Genomic DNA, 22,942 nt, shown 5'->3' on the forward strand with positions numbered 1-22,942 from the left:
CTAGACAAAAACACAAATTTAGTCAATAGAGTATAAACTGTCAATTTAAAATGTGTACTACCAAATTACAACTGTATTCAAATTCCTACTATGGCAATGATATATTGAGTATATTTATGCCATTTTACAGTATTTTTACTGTTTTTTTTTTCTTCATAATAAACAGACATAAATGGTCATTTTGTTACCTCTGATTTGAATGCTCCATTGGAAGGGGCGTGTCTGGTGAGACTTCAATGTAAACGCCCACTGCTATACTTGGCTAAAATCTTTGCATATGAAATGAGCATTACATGTGAACTCACTTGAAAACTTTTACTGTGTTTTTACTATAACAGCCACCAAGAATAATTAACAGTAAAAAGTGTTGATCATCGCATTATATTTAGATCTAACAGCTTTGCACTGTAGCTGAACACCGTCCACTGACCACACAATGCAATGATTAAAAATACTTTCAACATAACTAACACACTGAAAATATGATGTAAATAAGGATTCGTTGAGCAGTGTAAACTGTCATTGATTATATGAGCCCATAACATTTTTTTGCACGCAAAAAGGGCATTCTTTATGTAACAGCAGTAATGTCTAACGTGAGTTGTTCAGAGCCATACATCGATGGCGCATGTTAAAGGGTGTGACGTCATGACGTCACAATTCTCCCGATTTCAAATCTGTGACTTTCAGAATAATAATTTATATTTTAAACTGAGGAGTTTTGAGTTTTGAAAGATGCAGTTTTTGTTTTAGATGTATGTTAATATCAAGAACATTTAGATTCTCCATTTCATGACCCCATTAACATTCATATTCTGAATGTTACATACTCATAGTAGTAATACTCTTCAGATTTTGTTCAAAACAGATTACCTCCTGTTCCCTCTGGAAGACCACTACTCGTCCACCTTTGTCCCCAGTGGCCAGGAGTTCTCCTGTTGGGTTGAACTCAACCGTGGATATGATGTCAGCTGCAAGAGATGCAAAGACGACGATATATTAGAGCTTTCCATTTAATAATCTACATTGAGACGATATGTTATTTTATTTTATACATATTTTGATGTATTTATGATATCTCTGAATCTCTGAAGCATGTTTTTGCTTTAAACAGTAAACCTCTGTTGTAAAATAACTGTTAGATTCATTTAATTAACGCATTTTTGATAATTTGTATTAAATCATAAAACAGAATGCAGAAAAATGAAAACCGACAACAAAATTCCTAAAATAATAAAATAAACAAATATATACTTTTAATAGAGCATTATTATTGTTTCATTTTGTTGTGAATTCAATTGACTAGACATCCTTTTTGAGTATTAAATTAAACCATTCAATAGAATCCATACAAAAATAAAACAAAAAACACAGAATTTGGGAAAAGATGAAACCAGTTTCAACTAGTTCTGACAATCCCATGTCAAATGTGATGAAGCACTTACGCACTCTTGATATGCTCTCCATGTGTATCATGCTTCCACTGATATGTAAATCCCACCAAATATCATCTTCAAAAGCCAGAAAGATCTGGAGACCTTTGAAAGGATGTGTGAAGCATACACTGACAAATTCTAGGCTGACAAAGAGATCGTACTGGAGAAGAAGCAGATATCATCATGGCCAAACGTAACACTCTCCCTGGGATGAATGCATGACATCAGATACCAGGAGATTTCAGGCCATGAACATCAACATCAATTCAAGATAAACTCATATGAAAAGAAAAATCCCTTGTGCATGTTTATGAAGGACATCATCAAAGAGTAGGCACACAAAGGCATACACTCTTACTCTAGTCTGCATACAAAAAAACACAGATAAGATGACATGACTGACTGACTGCTTTAAGACAGACTATACTGCATTTGGATCAGAATGAGTAAGAACCACCCGACACAGTAAAGACACATACATGTGCTTTCAGATTGTATTTATTTTCAGAAAGTATTTATATAATATGACTACATTCACATCTTGAAAATGTTTATTTTCTATTAAGCAGACTACTACTATTAGAGAAATGTATCTATCTATCTATCTATCTATCTATCTATCTATCTATCTATAAATCCTTCCTTTCTTACTATAAACTAGACTGAAAATACAATAAAACACAGCCATGATAAATGTCATGATCTCCGAAAGCATATAGAAAAACAATAATTATTAATGTTTTATTAAACATTAATATTTAAACATGTTTTATTAATATCTTATCACATTAAAGTGATAGTTTGCCCACAAATGAAAATTCTTCAGTTTACTCACCCTCAAGTTATTTCAAACCTGTATGAGTTTCTTTCTTCTGCTGAACACAAAAGAAGATTTTATGAAGAAATTTCATTTTGTGGTTAAAATATCCCTTTAACTATGAGGATTCTAATATATATAATTTTTTGCAAAATTGTACTTGCTTACAGCATTGCACTTTGACAAGTCTTCAGCAAGCAAGAGCTCAAATACTTGTGGAAGCAAGATAAAATGGCATGGTTGCATCAGCAAATGTTTTTTTCTCAGCTTTTGCTTTTGGTTACTATTGTTTGGGTTTAAGGTAGAGTTAAGTGAAGGTGGTACATTATTTTCAGATTTTATAGAGCATTTACTTTTTAGAGCCACTCACTGGACACTTCATTTCTGAACTCCTGCGACACATACAACAACCAATGTAATAAATTGTAATCAAATTTGGATCAAACTGATCACACTTGACATTTCACTTTCAAAGTGCCACAAAACATGCAAGAAGGAACATAATACTTGGCACATTTTTACAATGTTGGTAATAATACACCTCTCTTCAACAAGTCATAATTTGAGGTGCTATAGCACATATTTTGCAGGATGATTTGACCACTGCAGTTTTTACTAAGTGGTTTGTCTTAAGCATCCATCTCAAACACATTTAATGAGCAAATATCAAATGAAACCATCTGCTTAATTATGTGTATATATTTAAAGCAGCCCATAGCAGCCTTACTTTCTCTCTTCCTTACCCAACATTTTCTGACCTGAAAGTGACCCAGATCCAAACCTACAAAGATTCTTGACACTTCAAAAAGCTGCATAGCTTGATGGCTTCCATTGTGGGATGACATTGTGTCTAATCGCCAGCCCACCTCCAAAAGAAAGTGAGCCAGGGTGGGACGCTTAATTAAAGCAGTGCTACTAACAACAGACAACTCAAAGTAGCAGCAAATCCGGTTCCTTTCAGATTATCTGCTTTATCTCAAACATTTACGCTCTTCATTTGACATGTCCATCCTGTCTTAAAAATGTTTTTTTTTTTCTGTGCAAGCAGAGGACTTCTATGTTAAACATTATTAAAATCAAAGCTTCACAGAAAACAAAACCTGTTTGGCTTTGTCTACATGCTGTTCTTGCAGCAGTCGGTGTTTACCTCCAGCTATTTAGGTTTTCTGGATATTTCTAGGTACTCTCATCTTACCCAGAGCCAACATCCCAAAATAACCTGCAAATTCCAGCTCTTTCTGACCTAGCTAGTGCACAACAACAGTTTAAAGATCATTACAGTAAAAGACGTTACAGTTCAAAGTTCATTAGCAAATGCTGTTCTGACTCCATCTGCTGTGTACATCCCGATCGATTCCTACCTTTGACACATCTTCCTTGGTCTTCCTCAAGGAGATGCATCTGTTCAATCCTTACTGCAAAAAGAAAGGGATGTTTCTGCTGCGATAAGCACAGTTTTCCTTCTCTCTCTACCCCTCTCTCTCTCTATCACGCAGGTAAATTTATTTCATGGAACGTATCATCTCACAATTCGCCAGCTCTCCCCACACAACCTCAAAACGAGTCCAGCACTCCCGAAATACTCATTTGCATAAATCCCAAACAAACACAGATGAAATGACTTCTAAATAATTGCTTTTATCCATTTCAAAGAGTAAATGATGGAGAGAGAAGCTAGACACTGAGAGATGAAGAAAGAGAGAGAGAAACTAAGAAAAGAAACAGGGACTGAAAAGGCTTGTTGTTTTTTCACCCCGATACACCTCTCTGGGCTTTTATATTGTCTGCATGGTGAATTTAAGGGCAGGGTTTCCATGACAACCGTTCTTTGGACTAAAACAAGCACTGTGTGTGATTCTTGCAAAGACTTTGTTCATATGGTGTGAACTGGCATCACTCTGACAGGATTTAGAGCAGTCGGGTAAATCTTATGGAGAGTGTGGGTCATATTTCATTTCAAATTAAAAAAAAATAAATTCAAAATTAGATTTGAGAAAAGTAGTATAACATCTGGACACTATTTTTAATGAGAATTTGGTTGGAAAACATTTCATAAAAGTCTATTCTACCCTTCTGAAATGCCCAGATTTGAAATTCGTCATCTTAACAAGCGTCTTGTGTAATCAAGGAGATTTGAGTTTTATTGACAGAAAGTGATAATGAGAATGAAAAATTATCATTATCTTACCTAGAGAAAAAGGAATATAAAAATCTGAAACTGTATTTAATGATACCTTTTTAAAAGCTTGAATTGCCTATTGAAGTTGAAATTAATAGGATTATTAAAACAAAAAGAAAAACTCTGTCATGCATTAAAGAGCAATCACACTTTTGTGAGTTGCATTTTAAACAGCACAACTTGCATGAAAAGGGGAGTTTATGCTGCTGTTAGTAGTACTCTTGAGTCTTGGCTGATCACAATCTAAGCCTTATAGCCAATATATTTTATGGAAGGCACATCTAAAGAAAGTGCAACACAACAGTTTTTCTGTAGAAGCACACCAAACAATACATCATTAGTGAACCTCTTGGACAGACGTGCCGCAGAGCTCTCATTAGAACACACATCATATCAAACACACACACACACACACACACACACACACACACACACACACACACACACACACACACACACTTACCCACACTGATAAAACAACAGTCTATGTGAAACATATCAGGCAGAGCACACAAAGCATCATGGGGTAAAACGCTAAGGGCATGGTGGGGTTGGGGAATAGAATAATTACATCTAAATCATATTCCAATTCCTTGCAGGAGCAGAATTTTAAATGAGTTCTCAAAGTCGCAAAACATTCTGACCTAATTAGTCCTCTGGAGTACTCAATTTTTTGACTACTTATCTCTGCATATTTTTTGCTTATTATCAGCAGGAAATGTGGTATAGATGCAGAGCACAACTAAACATTTAGACTAAAAATGTAGATGCTTGAAAGGTGAATTCATAAGTTTGCACTTACATGGAATCATATTGAGCAAATAGAAAGCAAATTTGGCATACTGTCCAAAGGGAGGGCTCAGAGCTCGGAATATAGGTAAGTTGTGTGTGTGTGTGTGTGTGTGTATGTATATATATATATATATATATATATATATATATATATATATATATATATATATATATATATATATATATATATATATATTTATATATATATATATGATCGCCATGATTTTGGCAAGACATGTTTCTGGATAAAACATCTTCTGATGATCCTGGATCAACATCATTGTCCAAAATTTAGACTTAACCCAATCCCTACCCCTAAACCTACCCATAATTTATTCCTAAAATCAGTGAGAAATGATAGCTGATTAACAAGGGTGTAGAAGCACCTAACCCTGACTGTAAGCCTAAACAGATATTTCCTAAAAAGTCTTAATTCTGATTGGTTGATCGGAATGTTGATCCAGGAACATGTTGTACTTGGTGAAATCACACTCGCCATATATATATATATATATATATATACACACACACACACACGCACACACACACACACACACACACACACAAACTATTGGGCTAATTGGTAATTGTTAATTTAAGAATCTTAGTATGAGACTCTCTTTATCAAACATTACAGGACTTCATGTAGTTATTAACTTGTGATGCTCCAAAAGGATTCAGTCGTGCAATATTGTACCAGTATCAACTTGGGAACCATTTTACCGTTTGTATTACTACGCTTGCAACAATTTTTTCAGCAAATTATGGTGGCTGAGCAAATCGAGTTTAATCTTAGAAATACTATTGTTGTGCCATGGAATGCATTTTTAAGAGTTTTTAGCCAAGAATGTAGTTGTTTAGACTTCAAATAAGTGGATTCTTAATGTTTTCATTAAGAATCATTTCTTCAATGTTTTCAGAGATGTGAGCTACAGGGCATCATTGGCCAATAAGTACTCAAGGACCTGCTTAGAACTAGGGCTGCATGATAAATCGCATACTTAGAACAACCTCACCTCAGCAAAGACTTTTATACTGAAAGGGACTGAAACAAGGTTGTAAACAAGGACATTATTTTTACTTTCAACAACAGATTGTAAGACGCAACCAAAAATTGCACTGACCAGCACTGTCATTGGAAATCCCATTAACCGTTGAAAGGATACTATGACAAAGAAAGAAGTAGTTCCGCACAAAGAAGTTTTTTAAGACTCTTCATACTTGTTTCTTATTTATTTACACACTTGTGCTGTCAAACTGCTCTAAACAAGACAACATCACACTCATAGCCATGCGGCTGTAGTTACCTTCACCATATAGCCTATGGCAATGTGACTATAGCCAAGTCACAGCCATGCTGATATAGAGCCGTATTACACTCTTATGACTGTGATATTGCTAATTTAAATGGTGGCTGTCATAAAAGCTTATTCTCATGATAATTTTTTAAACATACATTATGTGACATTAAATAATGAATACATCATTGACAGGTTAAGTAAATTTATATATGTTATACAGCACAGATATATTTAACAAATGCACCTCTAGAGTTATTTTCTAATAACTAGTTCTGCAGTTTATTAAACATGTTTATTAACACTGAATGGCTTTCCTGAGGTAAATGTAATGTTACCTGACATATTGTTTACAAGAATCAATAACAGTTCATGAAGATGAAGAATAAAAATCAAAACATTTATATTGTCAGCCAGGGATGTGACAATTCACATGTGACGAGCTCACAATACGATACAATTCATGATAGTAATTTCACAATACAATCTTCTCACTTTTTTAATAAAATGAAATTTACGACAAATTATAAATGAAAAGGTGTCTTTTGATTATTTCTCAGACAAAATGCTGCACATTTCTTTGCGAAACTGAAGAATGACAAATAACAAAACTAGACTGAAATTTTAAAATGAATCCCAAATCAAATCAATAATAGAAATAAAAGAAATATCTTAGACGGGCTGAAAGAGACACAAATTTACTCTCTGACAGCAGGTGGCGCTTATGGAACTGCACCAATACAGCGTTTCTTTGGTTACCGCTGTAAACAAAGCAACACGGAGCATATAAACACTGCTTTAATATGCAGTACACGGATGTAAGAGGAAAACAAAAGGCTAACCTTTTCTGAAGACAATCTGTTCCCCTCAGATACATTCATATAAATCACCTAGTGTATCGCAATTCGTTTAACATCTTAACTGACTGGAATCAACACATATTTGATTGTCAACCGGCTCAGGGTGCATTGTTACATCCCTATTGTCAACCCAACACTAGCTTCCACATTCCATGTTGACCTGTTGTAGCATCTCCACATTGTGTGCAGAAATATAATCATTAGTGAAACGCTAATGTAACGTCACTGTTTCGGTCAAAAATTTTCGGTCAATAATTTTATGGTATATTTAAATGTGTGTTTTTGGAGGAATGACGTGAGAGATACAGTAATTGCTAGTGTCTGTAATAATAATGGAGGAGGTTTGGGAAGGGCTGAACGGACAGAATCACAGAGCACTGCCGTGTATTTGAGTGTAGCGGCTTGGCAGCCAAAGTGTTATTAGAAGCTGGATCCAACCATTATTAACACATTAGGAATGTGGGGAACTGAATAGGAGCTAATTAATGGAGCTCAGATGAGTGCATTTTCTGAAGACTATGTGCATGTGGCTATGCCAGTGCACTGTAAATGAGTGTTGTCAATTCATCAGGAAAGAATAAGTGCTGTGCAGAGGAATTCTGACTTTTTACTTATTTTTTTGTAAATAAAACTGGAGGCTTACTACTTGCAATACTTGTGGATTATAAAATTTCCCATTTTTGAAAGGATAGTTAACCCAAAAATATAAATTCCATCATCAATTACCCCTCATGCCATTCTAAACCCATAAAACTTACATTTATATTTACTTACGTTTATAAAACACAAATAAATGTTTAATGAAGCCAGAGAGATTTCTGTCCCTTCACTGAAAATCTAATCTTCACAAAGGCCATGAAGGCATCATAAAAGTCAGTGATCATAATCCAGTGTTTCAAAAGTGATTTTACTTTGTGTGTTAAAAACATCAACAAAAATAAATATTTATTCACAAAAAATAATATTATAAAATAAAATAAACTTCCACGTGCATTTAAAATGATGCATGCATGTTTTGTTAATGCAAGAGTGGACTTTTTATTTTTTGCTGCCTTTTAAGCTATCTTCTGTTGGCTAAATCACATGGAGAAGACCATCCTACAAACCACTGAACCAATCTCAAAAACCATCTTAGGATGGTTCCAACTGAAATCAGTTGTGTTTGTGAACTTCCAAAGCACTTCATGTGACCGGCTAGCATTATTTGAGTTTCTTGTAATGGAAGTAATACAAATCGATCACATTTGTTAAGGTGAAGCCTTAGGAGGCAGCTTAGAAGGCAACAGATAGCAATAAAGTTGACTACACTTTGGAACAAAGCCTCTGTATGTCACCACTCTCTCAAGGCTTGGTATTCTGTGAGATCTGTTTACTAGCATTTGAGCATCTACCCCAACAATGTATTATTTATACTAAATGCTGCACTGAGATTAAATTTTGTTTTTGTTATTGAAGTATGTATCAATCAATTACACACCAACTCTATCTTGCCTGGTGGATTAGAGTGAGAAAATAAATCAAAAAGACAGCAAAGCCTTCAAATGTAGCTGGGTCAGAGGTCACCATGATGCGCAGAAGGAGACCGTCCTCAAATGAAACACTTTTTTCAAATAACACACAGACGACTCCAGTGCTGCTACAAAACAAGTAAACCCATATAGCAGACACAGTCATCTCTCATATGATTAAACATGAACGCAGTAGATTGTCTTTCTGGCCATTTTTGACTCCCTGATCATGGTGACATTGGATCCCTTGATGTCTACTATGCTCTGAAAATGAAAGGCTAAAATTAGCATAGAGAGAATGCAGACCATGATTGTAAAAATCAAATACAGAGGGTGACCAGAAATGGGATGTTTCATTACGAAAAAGTTGAAGAAGTGAATACCTTTCAACCCGCTTTCAAGTATTAGAAAATCATTTTCAAAAAAGACACATGGGTTAAGCTTGCATGCCCCCAATTCCTCAGCCTAAATTTGTCAGCATGCATATAGTTTTGTAGGGAAATTTATGAGGAAAAAACGATCCAGTAAAGAACAAACATTAGCAGAAATGCCTTAGATTTGATCATGCAATGAATGTAATAAACGAGTAATGAATGTGCTGTGACTTAAATTTGAAAAGAGCTAAAACAGAAGAAGAAATTAGGGCTGCACAATATGACTACGGTTACCATGTTGATTATAACATTCAATTTTTAACTAATTCAGTTGGTTTACATTTACAAAATTGTTTTTTGGAGTGATTGAGCATTTTAAACAACCATCTAGTGCTGGGCGGTATACCGGTTCATTCCGAAAACCGGTGTATATTTTTTTTACGATATTAATTTTAATATACCGCCATACCGAAGTATTTAATGACTCAACGTTTGGAACGAACGCTATGCTGCGCCACGGCCGCGCGTCAGTGATTCAGACGAACCCTTTACAATGTTGCACTTCTAAGCAGCGACTGCGAGGCGTGGTGAGGGGAAACACAGCAGTGCTCTGGTGTTACGTAATAACGCCTGTTTCACACATACACCGTCTGCAGTGCGTATGCGTTGCATATTTTTTTTTAAGCACCCATGTTAATGGATTCCAGCATTCATACTCCACGAGGTTGCTGTCCGTCAGTGCGTTCAAGGAGCGGTGCGTCTGCAGCAGTGCAGTGATCGTTTACGTACCGAGTCTATTTTTGCTGTGCTGCAGGCACTGAATTAAAGTGAAAGCGCATTGTTCGTGGGAAAAATGAACATGGATTGACACGGAAATGCAGTCATTTCACAATAAATGTATAATAATTAAAGCCTACTGTGTTTCACACGCAACACATGGGTTTTTGGCCAGGTCTAAAACAAGAAAAAGTGCACTTTTAGATAAACAAGGAAAACAATATATATATTCACTTTTATGGAGGCAGAAAAACAAAGTTCATTAAGACCCGTGGGATTGCTTGTGATAAAGATTTAAATGCAAAAGGCACGAGACTGTTTCTGTCTGTGGTGTTTTAAGTTTAAATATTTTAACAAGAAAAGTAGGCTAATTATTGTGTTTAAATGTTTTGCCGCTTGTTTGAGCAGCTTATTATACAAACCTAGAAGTAAAATGCATGAATAATGTGTTGTTTATATTTATTGAGTTTAAACTAATGTCTTTAACTATGAAAGATTGTTTCTGTTCTGTGAGTTAATGTTGCATTTGTGGACTAAACAGACACGGATCAGTAGCCAACTGCAAACGTGTCCTGTGTGAAAACACAATGAATCTGTGCTGCAGACTGCATATGCACTGCAGACGGAGTATGTGTGAAACAGGTGTTACAGGGAAGATGGATAATGCAGAACTAGCAGAACATGACACAGAAGAACTTGTGCCAAAAAGAGGATCCTTGTCTGTTGTTTGGAGGGTTTTTGGTTTCCAAAAATCTGACGTCGACCAAACAACCATTTTATGCAAGTGCTGTCGGGCTAAAAGCACGTCTTGGAATATCAACCAGTAGGAAATGCATTGTACACCTGATTATGCATAAACAAACGCCATAAACCGGGAAACCGGCATAATTTAGAAAAAAAATGTGATATAAATTTTTGTTCAAACTGCCCAGCACTACAACCATCCACTGAGTGGCCAATCATACAAAACTAACTCTTTTGAGAATTACATAAATATTGGAAATTGGAAAAGTTGCTGCTTAAGTTTTTATAATAGCAATTTGCATATACTCTAGAATGTTATGAAGAGTGATAAGATGAATTGCATAGTCCTTCTTTGCCATGAAAATTAACTTAATCCCAAAAAAACCTTTCCACTGCATTTCATTGCTGTCATTAAAGGACTTGCTAAGATCATTTCAGTAATCGTCTTGTTAACTCAGGTGAGAATGTTGACGAGCACAAGGCTGGAGATCATTATGTCAGGCTGATTGGGTTAGAATGGCAGACTTGACGTTAAAAGGAGGGTGATGCTTGAAATCATTGTTCTTCCATTGTTAACCATGGTGACCTGCGTTGCATAAATGACCTGCGTTGCATAAAAATGGCTTCACAGGCAAGGATATTGTGGCTACTAAGATTGCACCTAAATCAACAATTTATAGGATCATTAAGAACTTCAAGGAAAGAGGTTCAATTCTTGTAAAGAAGGCTTCAGGGCGTCCAAGAAAGTCCAGCAAGCGCCAGGATAGTCTCCTAAAGAGGATTCAGCTGCGGGATCGGAGTGCCACCAGTGTAGAGCTTGCTCAGGAATGGCAGCAGGCAGGTATGAGCGCATCTGCACGCACAGTGAGGCCAAGACTTTTGGAAGATGGCCTGGTGTCAAGAAGGGCAGCAAAGAAGCCACTTCTCTCCAAAAACATCAGGGACAGAATGATCTTCTGCAGAAAGTATAGTGAATGGACTGCTGAGGACTGGGGCAAAGTCATATTCTCCAATGAATGATTGTTTGGGGCATCTGGAAAAAGGCTTGTCTGGAGAAGAAAAGGTGAGCGCTACCATCAGACCTGTGTCATGCCAACAGTAAAGCATCCTGACACCATTCATGTGTGGGGTTGCTTCTCATCCAAGGGAGTGGGCTCACTCACAATTCTGCCCAAAAACACAGCCATGAAAAAAGAATGGTACCAAAACACCCTCCAACAGCAACTTCTTCCAACAATCCAACAACAGTTTGGTGAAGAGCAATGCATTTTCCAGCACGATGGAGCACCAAGCATAAGGCAAAAGTGATAACTAAGTGGCTCGGGGACCAGAATGTGGAAATTTTGGGTCCATGGCCTGGAAACTCCCCAGATCTTAATCCCATTGAGAACTTGTGGTCAATCCTCATGAGGCGGGTGGACAAACAAAAACTCACTAATTCTGACAAACTCCAAGAAGTGATTATGAAAGAATGGGTTGCTATCAGTCAGGATTTGGCCCAGAAGTTGATTGAGAGCATGCCCAGTCGAATTTCAGAGGTCCTGAAAAAGAAGGGCCAACACTGCAAATACTGACTCTTTGCATAAATGTCATGTAATTGTCGATAAAAGCCTTTGAAATGTATGAAGTGCTTGTAATTATATTTCAGTACATCACAGAAACAACTGAAATAAAGATCTAAAAGCAGTTTAGCAGCAAACTTTTTGAAAACTAATATTTATGTAATTCTCAAAACTTTTGGCCACGACTGTATATTCTTACAAAAAATATTCTTACATTTTGAAAATCTTTCTGCAGTATAGACAATTTCATTGATTATTAAAAATGTGGTTGCTAGAGACCAGAACTTGAGCTAAACAACAGGACTCCAACAGTTGCGTTAGCAAATACCATAACATATCACATGTAAATGGATTTTTTCATGTGCTGGTACTATAACATAAATGAGCGGCAACTCAGTAACATGCTTTGGATAAAACCATCTACCAAATGCATTCATGTAAATATAAGCTGATTACTTGGTTTCAAGGTACAAAAGTAAAGGAGAGCGAGACATAGGGAAGACAGCTTGTAGAGTTTAATGCAATGCTAAACAACTGCACGGGAAAGAGATTAGTGCTGTGAGGTAACTAAATTATGTGCGTCAGAGGGATTCGTACCAGGTGCGCCCTGACCCTGTTTTAAAGACAACCGTGAAAGGCTATGAACTCTATAAATATATGCTAACAGACTAATTAACTTATAGTTTGCATCACTATATGGCCATCACAAACGTTACCCTTGCTTCCTGTTGTATTTATCTCTTGCACTAAGTGGTTTAGACAGAAGTTTCTAATCTTACATTCCTTGAGCAACAAACAGCCATCCATTTATTCTGGAGTTAAATAACTGAACCGTACTAGCCTGCGGCCATATCACAGATCACTGTAGGCACGTATACATCTGGACAACGAGGTACTGCAGAAGCGTGGATAGATCTCACAGCTCCTGTGGCAGATCCGTCTCACTAGTCCACTTTGTCCAGCACAGGGACAGGTAACGTCCAGCCTCTGGGCCGTATTTGAAAAGGTGAGCATTTGAGAATGCAAAATTGTGAGTAAAAGCTATTTAAACTAAAACATTAATAAATTAAAAATTTTATTATAAATTTAATTAAATTATACATCAAACTATTTTAAAATCCAGTGTGTCATCATTAGTTCTTGAAACATGGAAAGCACACTGAATAAAAATCAGTGCCCTTTGATTAACTTTGAACGCAAGATATTTTGTATTTCTGTTGTTGTATTTCTATAGATATGGACACAATAGCAGACTTTCTGTCGTTGGAAGCCATGCATTGCACTACCAGACGTCAGGATGTGTTTGAAAACTCATTTCAGCAATGGAAAACCAGAGCTGCAATGAGTAAAGTTAAATACAACATTAAACGGAAATGCGACCGACTTCTCTTTCCTATTGTGGCTTTCAATGGAGAAATGCAAGAGAAAATAAAATCCTTCTTGAAATTGCTATGCCAATTTATTTCATGAATCAGAGATCTGGTGACATCAAGTACATTTCAAAGTGTCAGGGTCCCAGTTGGCTTCTCAACTTGCTGGTATCAAGCATTAAATCACTTGAGGCCAAATTAAAATTATGGCAACTGTAACTCCCTCTGAATGGCCGTTTACAGAAAATAGGTCCCCTACCCTGTGTGGCAAGTTAAATACGTTTGTAACGCAAGTGTCAATTATGCTTTAGCAAAGTGTACAAGAAAACATTTAAATGTCATGTGAATATGTAAGTATGTTGTATATGTATTATATCTGCAATTTCGGTTTGGATCTGGGTCTGGCTGTCTACAATTTGAGGCTTCTTTGTTTTTAAAAGGATGTCAATGAGGACTGCCAGTTTGAATTTCCATGTTAAATGCTATGGTAGCTGAGTATTTCAAAAAACACTTTTTATTGTAAAGGGCCTTTTTAATTCAAATAAAACTCACACTCAAAAAAATAAAAAAGTAGGAATAGGAAATGTATTAACTACAGTTTGCCTTAAACATTTGTTCAAATGTTCAAAACCTAAAACTGCCCTTTTTGCTATTAATAATGAAATACAATTCTAAAGCAGGGAATACAAAGTTAATATATAAATCAACCAGACTGCCTCCTGTCCCACTACAATCTACCTCCTGCCTTTCCACTCTCTTTCTCATACTGTACCGTAAGCAGATTTACTTTAGGAAAAACGTATATGCCTCCATGGGCTAAAGCTTAAATATTTAGTTTCATGAATAAATTGAATGAGGTAACAAGGGGGTGTTTGGCTGTGCAGCTATGCTTACTGGGAACCAGTCAATAACAAACTGGAGCCGCTCTGCATCTAATGATCCAGAGAGATTACATGAGAACTGTGAAAGAGCAGCAGACTGCTGGAGTTTGCTTTCTCTTTACCCACAATGCACTTCTAGTTAGAGAGGTCAAAGATCTAAGAGAACAATCATTTAGCATTCAGGGCAAAGAAATAGATATTCAAGATCTGGGTTGTGGCTTTCAAAGGAGGAATACAAGAGAAATTTTTATTTATTTATTTATCACATCATCTGTAAAAAATAATCATTTAAGAGATTTATAATAGCAATGCAATAATATGGAAGCTCATTTCCACCAGAAATCATGCTTTGGTAAATCATAATTGTTTTTTAACTTTTTTTATAATATCATTTTGACTTTTATTTGACTTTACTGATCTCTAAATTGTATTGTAAATATTAACTTTGATAACAGGTGTCATCAAACCAGTGTTTGGCAGTTACAGGATTAGGGTGTACTCACACTAGGCACGGTTGCCATGAACCGGGCCCGAGTACGATTGTCCCCCCTCCCCACTCCCCCTCTGGCCTGCACTCACATAGGGTTTCAGCATTCGTGCCGGAGCACGCTTACGTCATTATGGTGCGACGGTTTCGGGATAAACAGGAAGAGCGGCGCTCTCTGAACACAATGTCCAGAGTCCATCGCTCTGTTTTCTTTGTGGATAATTTTGTGTCGTTTGGTCCACGGTGGTCCACAGCCCTCTCACAGCCTGTTGTTAAACAGATGTGTCGCCTTAGTGGCGTGAAAATTTTCACGTAATCGTGCTGCTCGTATGAGGAGGTTTGCAAGGTACCAGCTGAGCTTTTGGAGCGTCGCAAAACCGTGACGCCACCCGTCCTGTTCCGTGCTCCAGCACGGTTAGCGCTCACACTGCATGCGAACCGCGCCCGAGTCCAACTGAACCGTGCTCTGGCCCACCTCTTCCAAGCGGGCCAGGGCCGGCCAATCGAGCCGCGCCCGGGCACGGTACGGAGCACTCACACTAGTCAAACGAACCGCGCTTTGGTGGTCAAACGCACTCGGGCACGGTTCAAACTGGCTAGTGTGAGTACACCCTTAGTTGCTCATTTTGAAGAGCATGAATGATTTTTTACACCCTACTTGAATCTTATTTTGAGTGTGTGTTTTCCACAGAAGTCATATAAAGAGGCTTTAAAGACACACACACAGATAAGCATACTCCTGGTCCCCTTAAAATGCAGTAAAGGTTTTTACCCATGAACTGTAATTCCCTGCAGTGTTGGCCCTCCACTGTTAGCTGTTAGGGGCCAGAAGTCTTTTGTCTGGCAGTTATTGGGTGGCTTAATGCTGACTGAGGGGGATTGCAGTAAATATAGAGAGGCGTTTGGCTGAGTTAAGGTACTGAAGCAGCACTACTCTTCCACTGCAGTGGTGGAGAAAGGCCTACACCATATGGATACATAAATAACCACACAGGAATCAACGGGCTTGGAGATAATAAATCTTGTCTTGATTTATGGCCATGCAACAGCAGTAAACAAAGACGCAAAAAAAAGAGCAAAGCACAGGATCTTAAAGGTAATGTCTGTGTTGTGTTTTGCAGACAGCTTTACAGCTGATTGTGTTGAAGATCAAGCTTGTCAAGTCCTTGTCTCTAAGTTTCCCCCCTAGTATTGTTTATATTAAGTTATAACAGGGCTCCCTGGAATAGTCAATTCTGATTGGTCAGTCAGTCATGACATTCCGAAGTATATTATTCTGCGATAATAACCGTCGTCATTAGAAGCGTAGAATAACGCACGGTCATAAGGGTATTTGAGGCCGCCACTTCTTTCACATCTCTCATATCACATTGCTGAACTTATGTGCATTTCATTCAAACACAACTCTTATCATCTCGTGCCTCGGTTATTCACTGTATTCACTGTAAAATAAAACTGGAAAACTTCATTGTTAAAGTAGTCATATGATGCGATTTCAATTTTTCATTTCTCTTTGGAGTGTTACAAGCTTGGTGCATAAAGAAGATCTGTAAAGTTGCAAAGAATAAAGTCTCAAATCCAAAGAGATATTCTTTATAAAAGTCTTTATAAAAGAGTCAACCATGGCTACCTAAAATGCCTCGTTTAAACACGCCCCCCATGTCTACATCACTGTGTGGGAAGATTTGCATAACGCCGCCCAAATGTTCACACAAAGAAGGAAGGCATTACTTTTATTCTTGCTGTTTCCGCCGCCGCCATGTTGTGGAGACGCTGTGTGTTTCGTTGTGAAAGTGAAACTACTTTGGCCTTCCAAAAGAGGACACAACTAGAAATCAGTGGTTAAGTTATATTTACAACACTGTTCCAGAACAGTTCAACACAAATATTCAGACGTGTGCTGCACATTTTACGGTTGACAATGACTATTTCCTGGAAGAGTACCCTACAATGCCAGTGTCTGTTTCTATAAAGTGGGGCAGTTCCAACTTTGCAAGGACAGTCTGGCACTTCTTACAGCCTGTAAGTACTTTTTCATATTTAAAGAATTTGCCACAGATGATTCAAACTCAAATTTTAAGCAGTATAGAGTAGAGTTGTTATTTGTCATTTTTCCAATCACAAATCCAGACATGATTTTATGTTTACGCGTAAAAAACAGAACAAGTCATTAGAATCAGTAATTATGTCCCCACTGATAACTAAAAATGCCTCGTTTGTAATGGGTTTTATTGGTTTTGTCTCGTCGTGCTGGGACACACAGCATCACAGTATGGTAAGGGGCCTAACATTTCCATCACACGCTTGAGGTATTTAGCCAACCACAACACACTGGATAGCTGGCCAATCAGAGCACACCTCGCTTCTCAGAACGATGAACGACTATGTAAAAATTTACGCATTTCAGAAAGGCAAGGCGTAGAGGAGCAACAATAATGTACATTATGTGGAAAATAATGTACCGTATTTGTTGAACCTTAAACCACATAAACACATTTCATTACATCAAATACACATAATAATGTATTTTTAGCAATGTCATATGACCCCTTTAATAGTAGGCTTGCATAGTATTGTTTAAAGGGTTTGTCTTGTTGCTAGAACAATTGATTAGTACACTATTATGGATTTAAGATAATAAATAGGTAAGAATCTAAAACACTTTCTACTCAAATAACATCGCATGTCCTGGTCTTTATCTATGTAGTCAAAAGCTGTGTAATTACTTATAAGACTGTACATTATGCCTTAAATGTCTGTCTTGTCTGAATTTTGTCTAAGCTCACAACCGTTTGTTAGGAACTTTGTGGTTTTGCTTTGCAGTTTAAATATTTAAACTTAATTCAATATTTCATGTCTAATTAATTATTTATGTGGCAAGTCTCCATGTAATAAGCAGGATAATGTACATTCCCAATTCAAGAAGAGTTGGGATTTTTTGTGAAATGATATAATATAATGATCTAGAATAAAGCACCCAACATTTTTATAGTATTCTTAGCAGTGATAAAGGCTATGTCAATTAGAATTACGTTATTATATACTTTATTATAATGAAAATTATAATAAGAAAAACTCAGATAAACCATGTATTATGGAGGAATTATTGGGTCAGATTATAAACTAAAAGTCTAAAACTAAAAGTCTTAAACCAAACCTAAAAATCTAAATTTGAAACTTAAAGTCCAAGTCGAAAATTAATTAGGTATTTAGGATTGGGCATTTGGTATTTAGGATAGGGCATTTTGTATTTAGGATTGGGCATTTTCTATTTAGTGTTGGGCCTTTGGTCATTTAGCCATTTAGGATTTAAGATTGTGAATTTGGTATTTAGGATTGGGCATTTAATAATTTAGCCATTTAGGATTGAGGATTGGGGATTTAGGATTGGGCATTTGAAGATTGATGCTAAAGCATGTTAGCAATATCAGCTTATATAACTAGTAGCTAATTGTAACGGGTGCGTTAGTGCCCGCTTAGTAGGGGAAATTAATGTTACCTCGGAAGACTTAAGAAGGAAAGGATCTTGGTCCCCCACCTCAGTGCTTTGAGTCTCAATGTATAGGTTATGTATACATGTTACCTTACTCTGTTGTATACTATACTAAAAGGAACCAGAGAGTGTGGCTTCAGTTAAGTCTACAAATACAAGTACTAATTTGGTGGCCGCCTGAAGTGTAAATATGTGAGGCAATATAACAATACCAATTCACATTCCCACCAACCCGGTACCTAACAGAGCAAGTGAGACACCCCTACTCCAAGGTAAGTTCAACAATGATAATACTCTTGAGACTTACTTTAACATTTAATCAGATTTAATTATTTCTTAGAATGTCCTTTTTCCTTTTCAGAGCAAGATAAAGCACATCAGAACAAGACAAAGCAAAACAAAACAAAAAATATATATATAACAATGTTATTCAAATAAAGTAGTCACAATAATCTTTACCCGTGGTGCACCACCAACTGTTTAACCATTAAACTTGTGTTCACCCCTGGAATAACAATCAGTTCACTAATGAATCACTTCAAATAAACTCAGAAATAACTTGACTTAGATCAAATGAACTCTGATATGACTCTTGAGATTCGACAGATGATTCAATTTTCACATCAAACCCAGTTCAGTTATCAAGTTCAAGTTCTCAGTCCAGTTCTGCCTATATCAGTAAAGAGTTCATATGTGTATATGTGCAATGAATGTTTGTACCAGTCTGTAGCAACGATGAAACTTAAGAAATTACTTGCGATGACTTGAGATGACCTGTACTCAAGAAATGAACAGCTGGGGCAGGAAAAGTAAGGAGATGTCGTCAGGATGGCAGGGTAATAATAAAAAAACTAGCAAATGGCCACTACAAACAAACAAACAAAAAAATAATTTCTGGAACAAAATGGCGCAGCTCTGCCACAGCACGTACTGACTCAAGTCTCAAAAGAGAGAGGAAAAATAAAATTAAAAAAATAAAGTTTCCAAAAAGCAAATCCGATCTTAGGCAATGGACAGTCTCCACAAAAATGCAAAAATGCTCAGGGAGCAGAAAAGATTAAACGCTGTGGAAAAACTCAGTTCCAGTTAATTTACATATTCTCGCGCACTAACAAGTGCACTAGATTGACAAGCAGGAAGAAATTAACGTCTCCCAATCCAAAGCACAGCTCAGTAATGACTCCGGCACGCCGAAAAACTCTCAAGGATACATACAGTTCGAAAGATGCAAAACAGCAGTGTTCAGAACGAAACTCACGGCTCCAGCAACTAACTCTCGTGCTCTCAGCCAGTCTCTCACTCTGTTCGATGACGCAATCAGCCGAACTTCTGCACCAGCTCCGTTTCCAATCTCAGACGATGATGGCGTTAATGTTCATCTCACCCACAAAACTCAGATGAACTGTTTTACTATCTTCTTTCACGTTTTCCGGTGAAAAACTGAAGATCTCTCAGACAGCAATGATGGCGTTTTCTTTCTCTCGTAAAAACCGATCTCCCTCTTCCTTCTACACAGACGTCTTTTTTCTCTTCCGCGAACTTGCTGAAAAACGGGACAACCCGTCAAAATAAAAGTCCCTTAAAAAAAACACCGGTTACATTTCCCCCCTGCAAAACCCTGCCATACCATCGACATCTCCTGCAAGTCTCTCTGGAACATAAACACAATTTTTAATTGAAACGAAATACACATTCTTTGAAACTTTTCAACTTCCAACAACTTCATAAATATTTACCATCACAACCTCAGTTAATGTTTTTTCTTATTTAATCTGATAATCATCTCTATACCTCACAGGTAATTTACCACGGTTTTGCCTTTGAGAGCGTCTGAGTTCTGGGACACTTTCACATTCAACATCTGAAATATCAGTATCATCTGAAGCTTCCTGTAACTCCAACTCAGTTTCTGGTGCTACATCTTGTGCCATATTTTCCTGCTCTTGCACTACATCCCCTCTAAAATCTACATCATGTGTCTCACCCTGGACCACTCCATCTCGGTCATGACTAAGTGGAGCGGCTGGAACACAAATAAGATCTGGGAATTTGGTTTCGGAGTCTGACTGGGTTACGGGTCTACATGTGGTTGTACGTGACATACTAGGTGACAAAGGAAATGTGCAGTGATGGAGCTGATCTCTGTGTACTACTCTGAACGGGCCCCCCTTTTCAGGTTTGATAGTAAATACAGGTATGTCTGAATGATTCTGCTTCACTACAATGTACGGTGCATGTTCCCACTTGTCTTGAATTTTATTTCTGCCCCTATGTTTGTGATTACGTAACAACACACGCCCACCAGGCCTTACAAGCGCTCCAGAGGATTTTCGGTCATACACTCTTTTCCGTCTCTTAGAAGCTTCCTGTGCAACCATATTTGCAACTTCTACGGCAGTCTTTAGTCGACCATGATGACTCTTCTCCCAATCGTCCAAGTTTTCTGCATCAATGTCCTCCAAATCCTTTCCACCCAACACATCTAATGGAAGGCGCGCATCCCTCCCAAACATCAAATAAAAAGGTGAATAGCCAGTGGATGAGTGAACATGATTGTTGTATGCCATCACTAGCTCTGGCAAGTGGGTCTTCCAGTCTTTCTTCTTCTCAGGTGTCAATGTTCTCAGCATATCAAGCATTGTACGGTTGAACCTCACACATTGAGAGTTCCCTTGAGGATGGTAGGGACTTGTACGGCTCTTCCCAACACTGTACACTCTACAGAGTTCCTTGATCACTTGTGATTCAAAACATCTTCCCTGATCTGAGTGCAGACGAGCTGGACACCCATAGTAGAGGAACCAATGCTTGATAAGGGCTTTTGCAGTGGTATTCGCTGTTTGGTTCTTAGTTGGGACAGCAACTGTAAATCGTGTGAACATGTCGGTCAAAACCAGCACGTTTTCATATCCTCCTGAACACATCTCCAGTTGAGTGTAATCCATTGTCAGAACCTCTAAAGGAGCGGTGACGTTACTACATGTCATTGGGGCTCTAATTCTTGGAAAGACATCCTTTGCCAGTGTACACCGTTTACATTGTCGTATCCATTCTTGAACATCGTTAGACATGCTAGGCCAATAGTAGTTTCGCTTCATCAATGTCAGAGTACTCCTCTCTCCAAAATGACCTCCATGTTCATGTTGGCTGTCATAAACTGAACGACGTAAGGAGGCTGGAACAACTAGCTGCCTTATTCTCTCTCCATCCCTTGGGTCAAGAATACATCTAAACATCACACTCTGATGCAGCTGAAGACGTTCATACTCTCTGCAAAGCTTTTTCAACTCTGGCAGCATACTTTGCAGTCTTGTTCGGCTTGGTCTTTCATTCTTGGATACAGCATGGTATATGGGACCTATCAATGGATCACTCCTCTGCAACGCTCTAATTTCATCCCAGTTGTAACCATTCAGCACTTTTTTGATGGATGCTTGTACAGCTACTTGAACGCCAGTTTCTCTTTGTTTGAGCTCTTGTGCTGGCCACAGACATGCACGCACTTCCTCAGAGTTCAGTCGGATGAAATTCTTCTCTGTGTCTTCCTGTTCAGGGACCTCTCTTGTGGGAATCCTCGACAGAGCATCAGCGTTAGTGTTCAGCCTTCCAGGTTTATACAGAACCTCGATATTAAGCTCCGCCAACTGAGCCACCCAGCGTTGCTCAACTGCTCCAAGATAAGCGGTCTCCAGATAACGCAGTGGATTATGGTCAGTGATTACAGTGAATTTGGAGAACATCAGATAGTCCTTGAATTTTTCTGTTGCAGCCCACTTAAGGGCCAACAGCTCCAATTTGAACGCACTGTAGTGTTTGTCAGTTCTCTCTGACCCCCTCAGGCCATGGCTAGCAAACGCTATGACACGCTCTGCTCCCCCTTGTTTTTGGCTCAATACAGCTCCAAGCCCATGGTGACTCCCATCAGTTGTGAGGATAAACGGAAGGCCAAAGTCAGGGTAAGCGAGGACAGGTGGTGACATCAGGCATTGTTTCAATCTGTCAAATGCGGTCTGACATTCGCTACTCCACATGAACAATTCAGAGGCTTTTCTTTTGTCTTTGTTGCCCATTAACGCATGCAATGGTTTTGCTATTTGAGCAAACTTTGGTACGAACCGCCGGTAATAACTCATGAATCCAATCAATTGTCTCACTTCCTTCACACTTTTAGGTACAGGCCAAGCGTCTAAGGCACTAACCTTTTCACTGTCGACTTTGATTCCTTCAGAGGAGATCACATGGCCCAAGAATTTTACCTCAGCTCTGAAGAGAAAGCATTTGCTTTGTTTCAACTTTAGGCCATGCCGCTTCAGTCGATCAAAGACCAGCTCTAGTCTCTCACAGTGACTCTTGAGGTCTTTGGA

The 22,942-nt window shown here is 37.9% G+C and overlaps 1 protein-coding gene across 3 annotated transcripts in view; it reads right to left on the bottom strand.

The window, feature by feature from the left end:
- LOC132130904 (serine/threonine-protein phosphatase 2A 55 kDa regulatory subunit B beta isoform) overlaps positions 1 to 22,942 on the bottom strand; it is a 90,774-nt gene that overhangs the window by 17,862 nt on the left and 49,970 nt on the right. For 2 of the 3 annotated variants that reach the window (XM_059542770.1, XM_059542771.1), the window contains exon 2: positions 874 to 971. In XM_059542770.1, the coding sequence (XP_059398753.1) occupies positions 874 to 971 (98 nt within the window). Of the gene's footprint in view, positions 1 to 873; positions 972 to 3,614; positions 3,967 to 22,942 lie in introns of those variants that run through there. The other variant, XM_059542772.1, reaches the window with a different exon arrangement.

This window comes from Carassius carassius, chromosome 47, assembly GCF_963082965.1.
Source record: "Carassius carassius chromosome 47, fCarCar2.1, whole genome shotgun sequence".
In the NCBI taxonomy this organism is placed as follows: domain Eukaryota; kingdom Metazoa; phylum Chordata; class Actinopteri; order Cypriniformes; family Cyprinidae; genus Carassius; species Carassius carassius.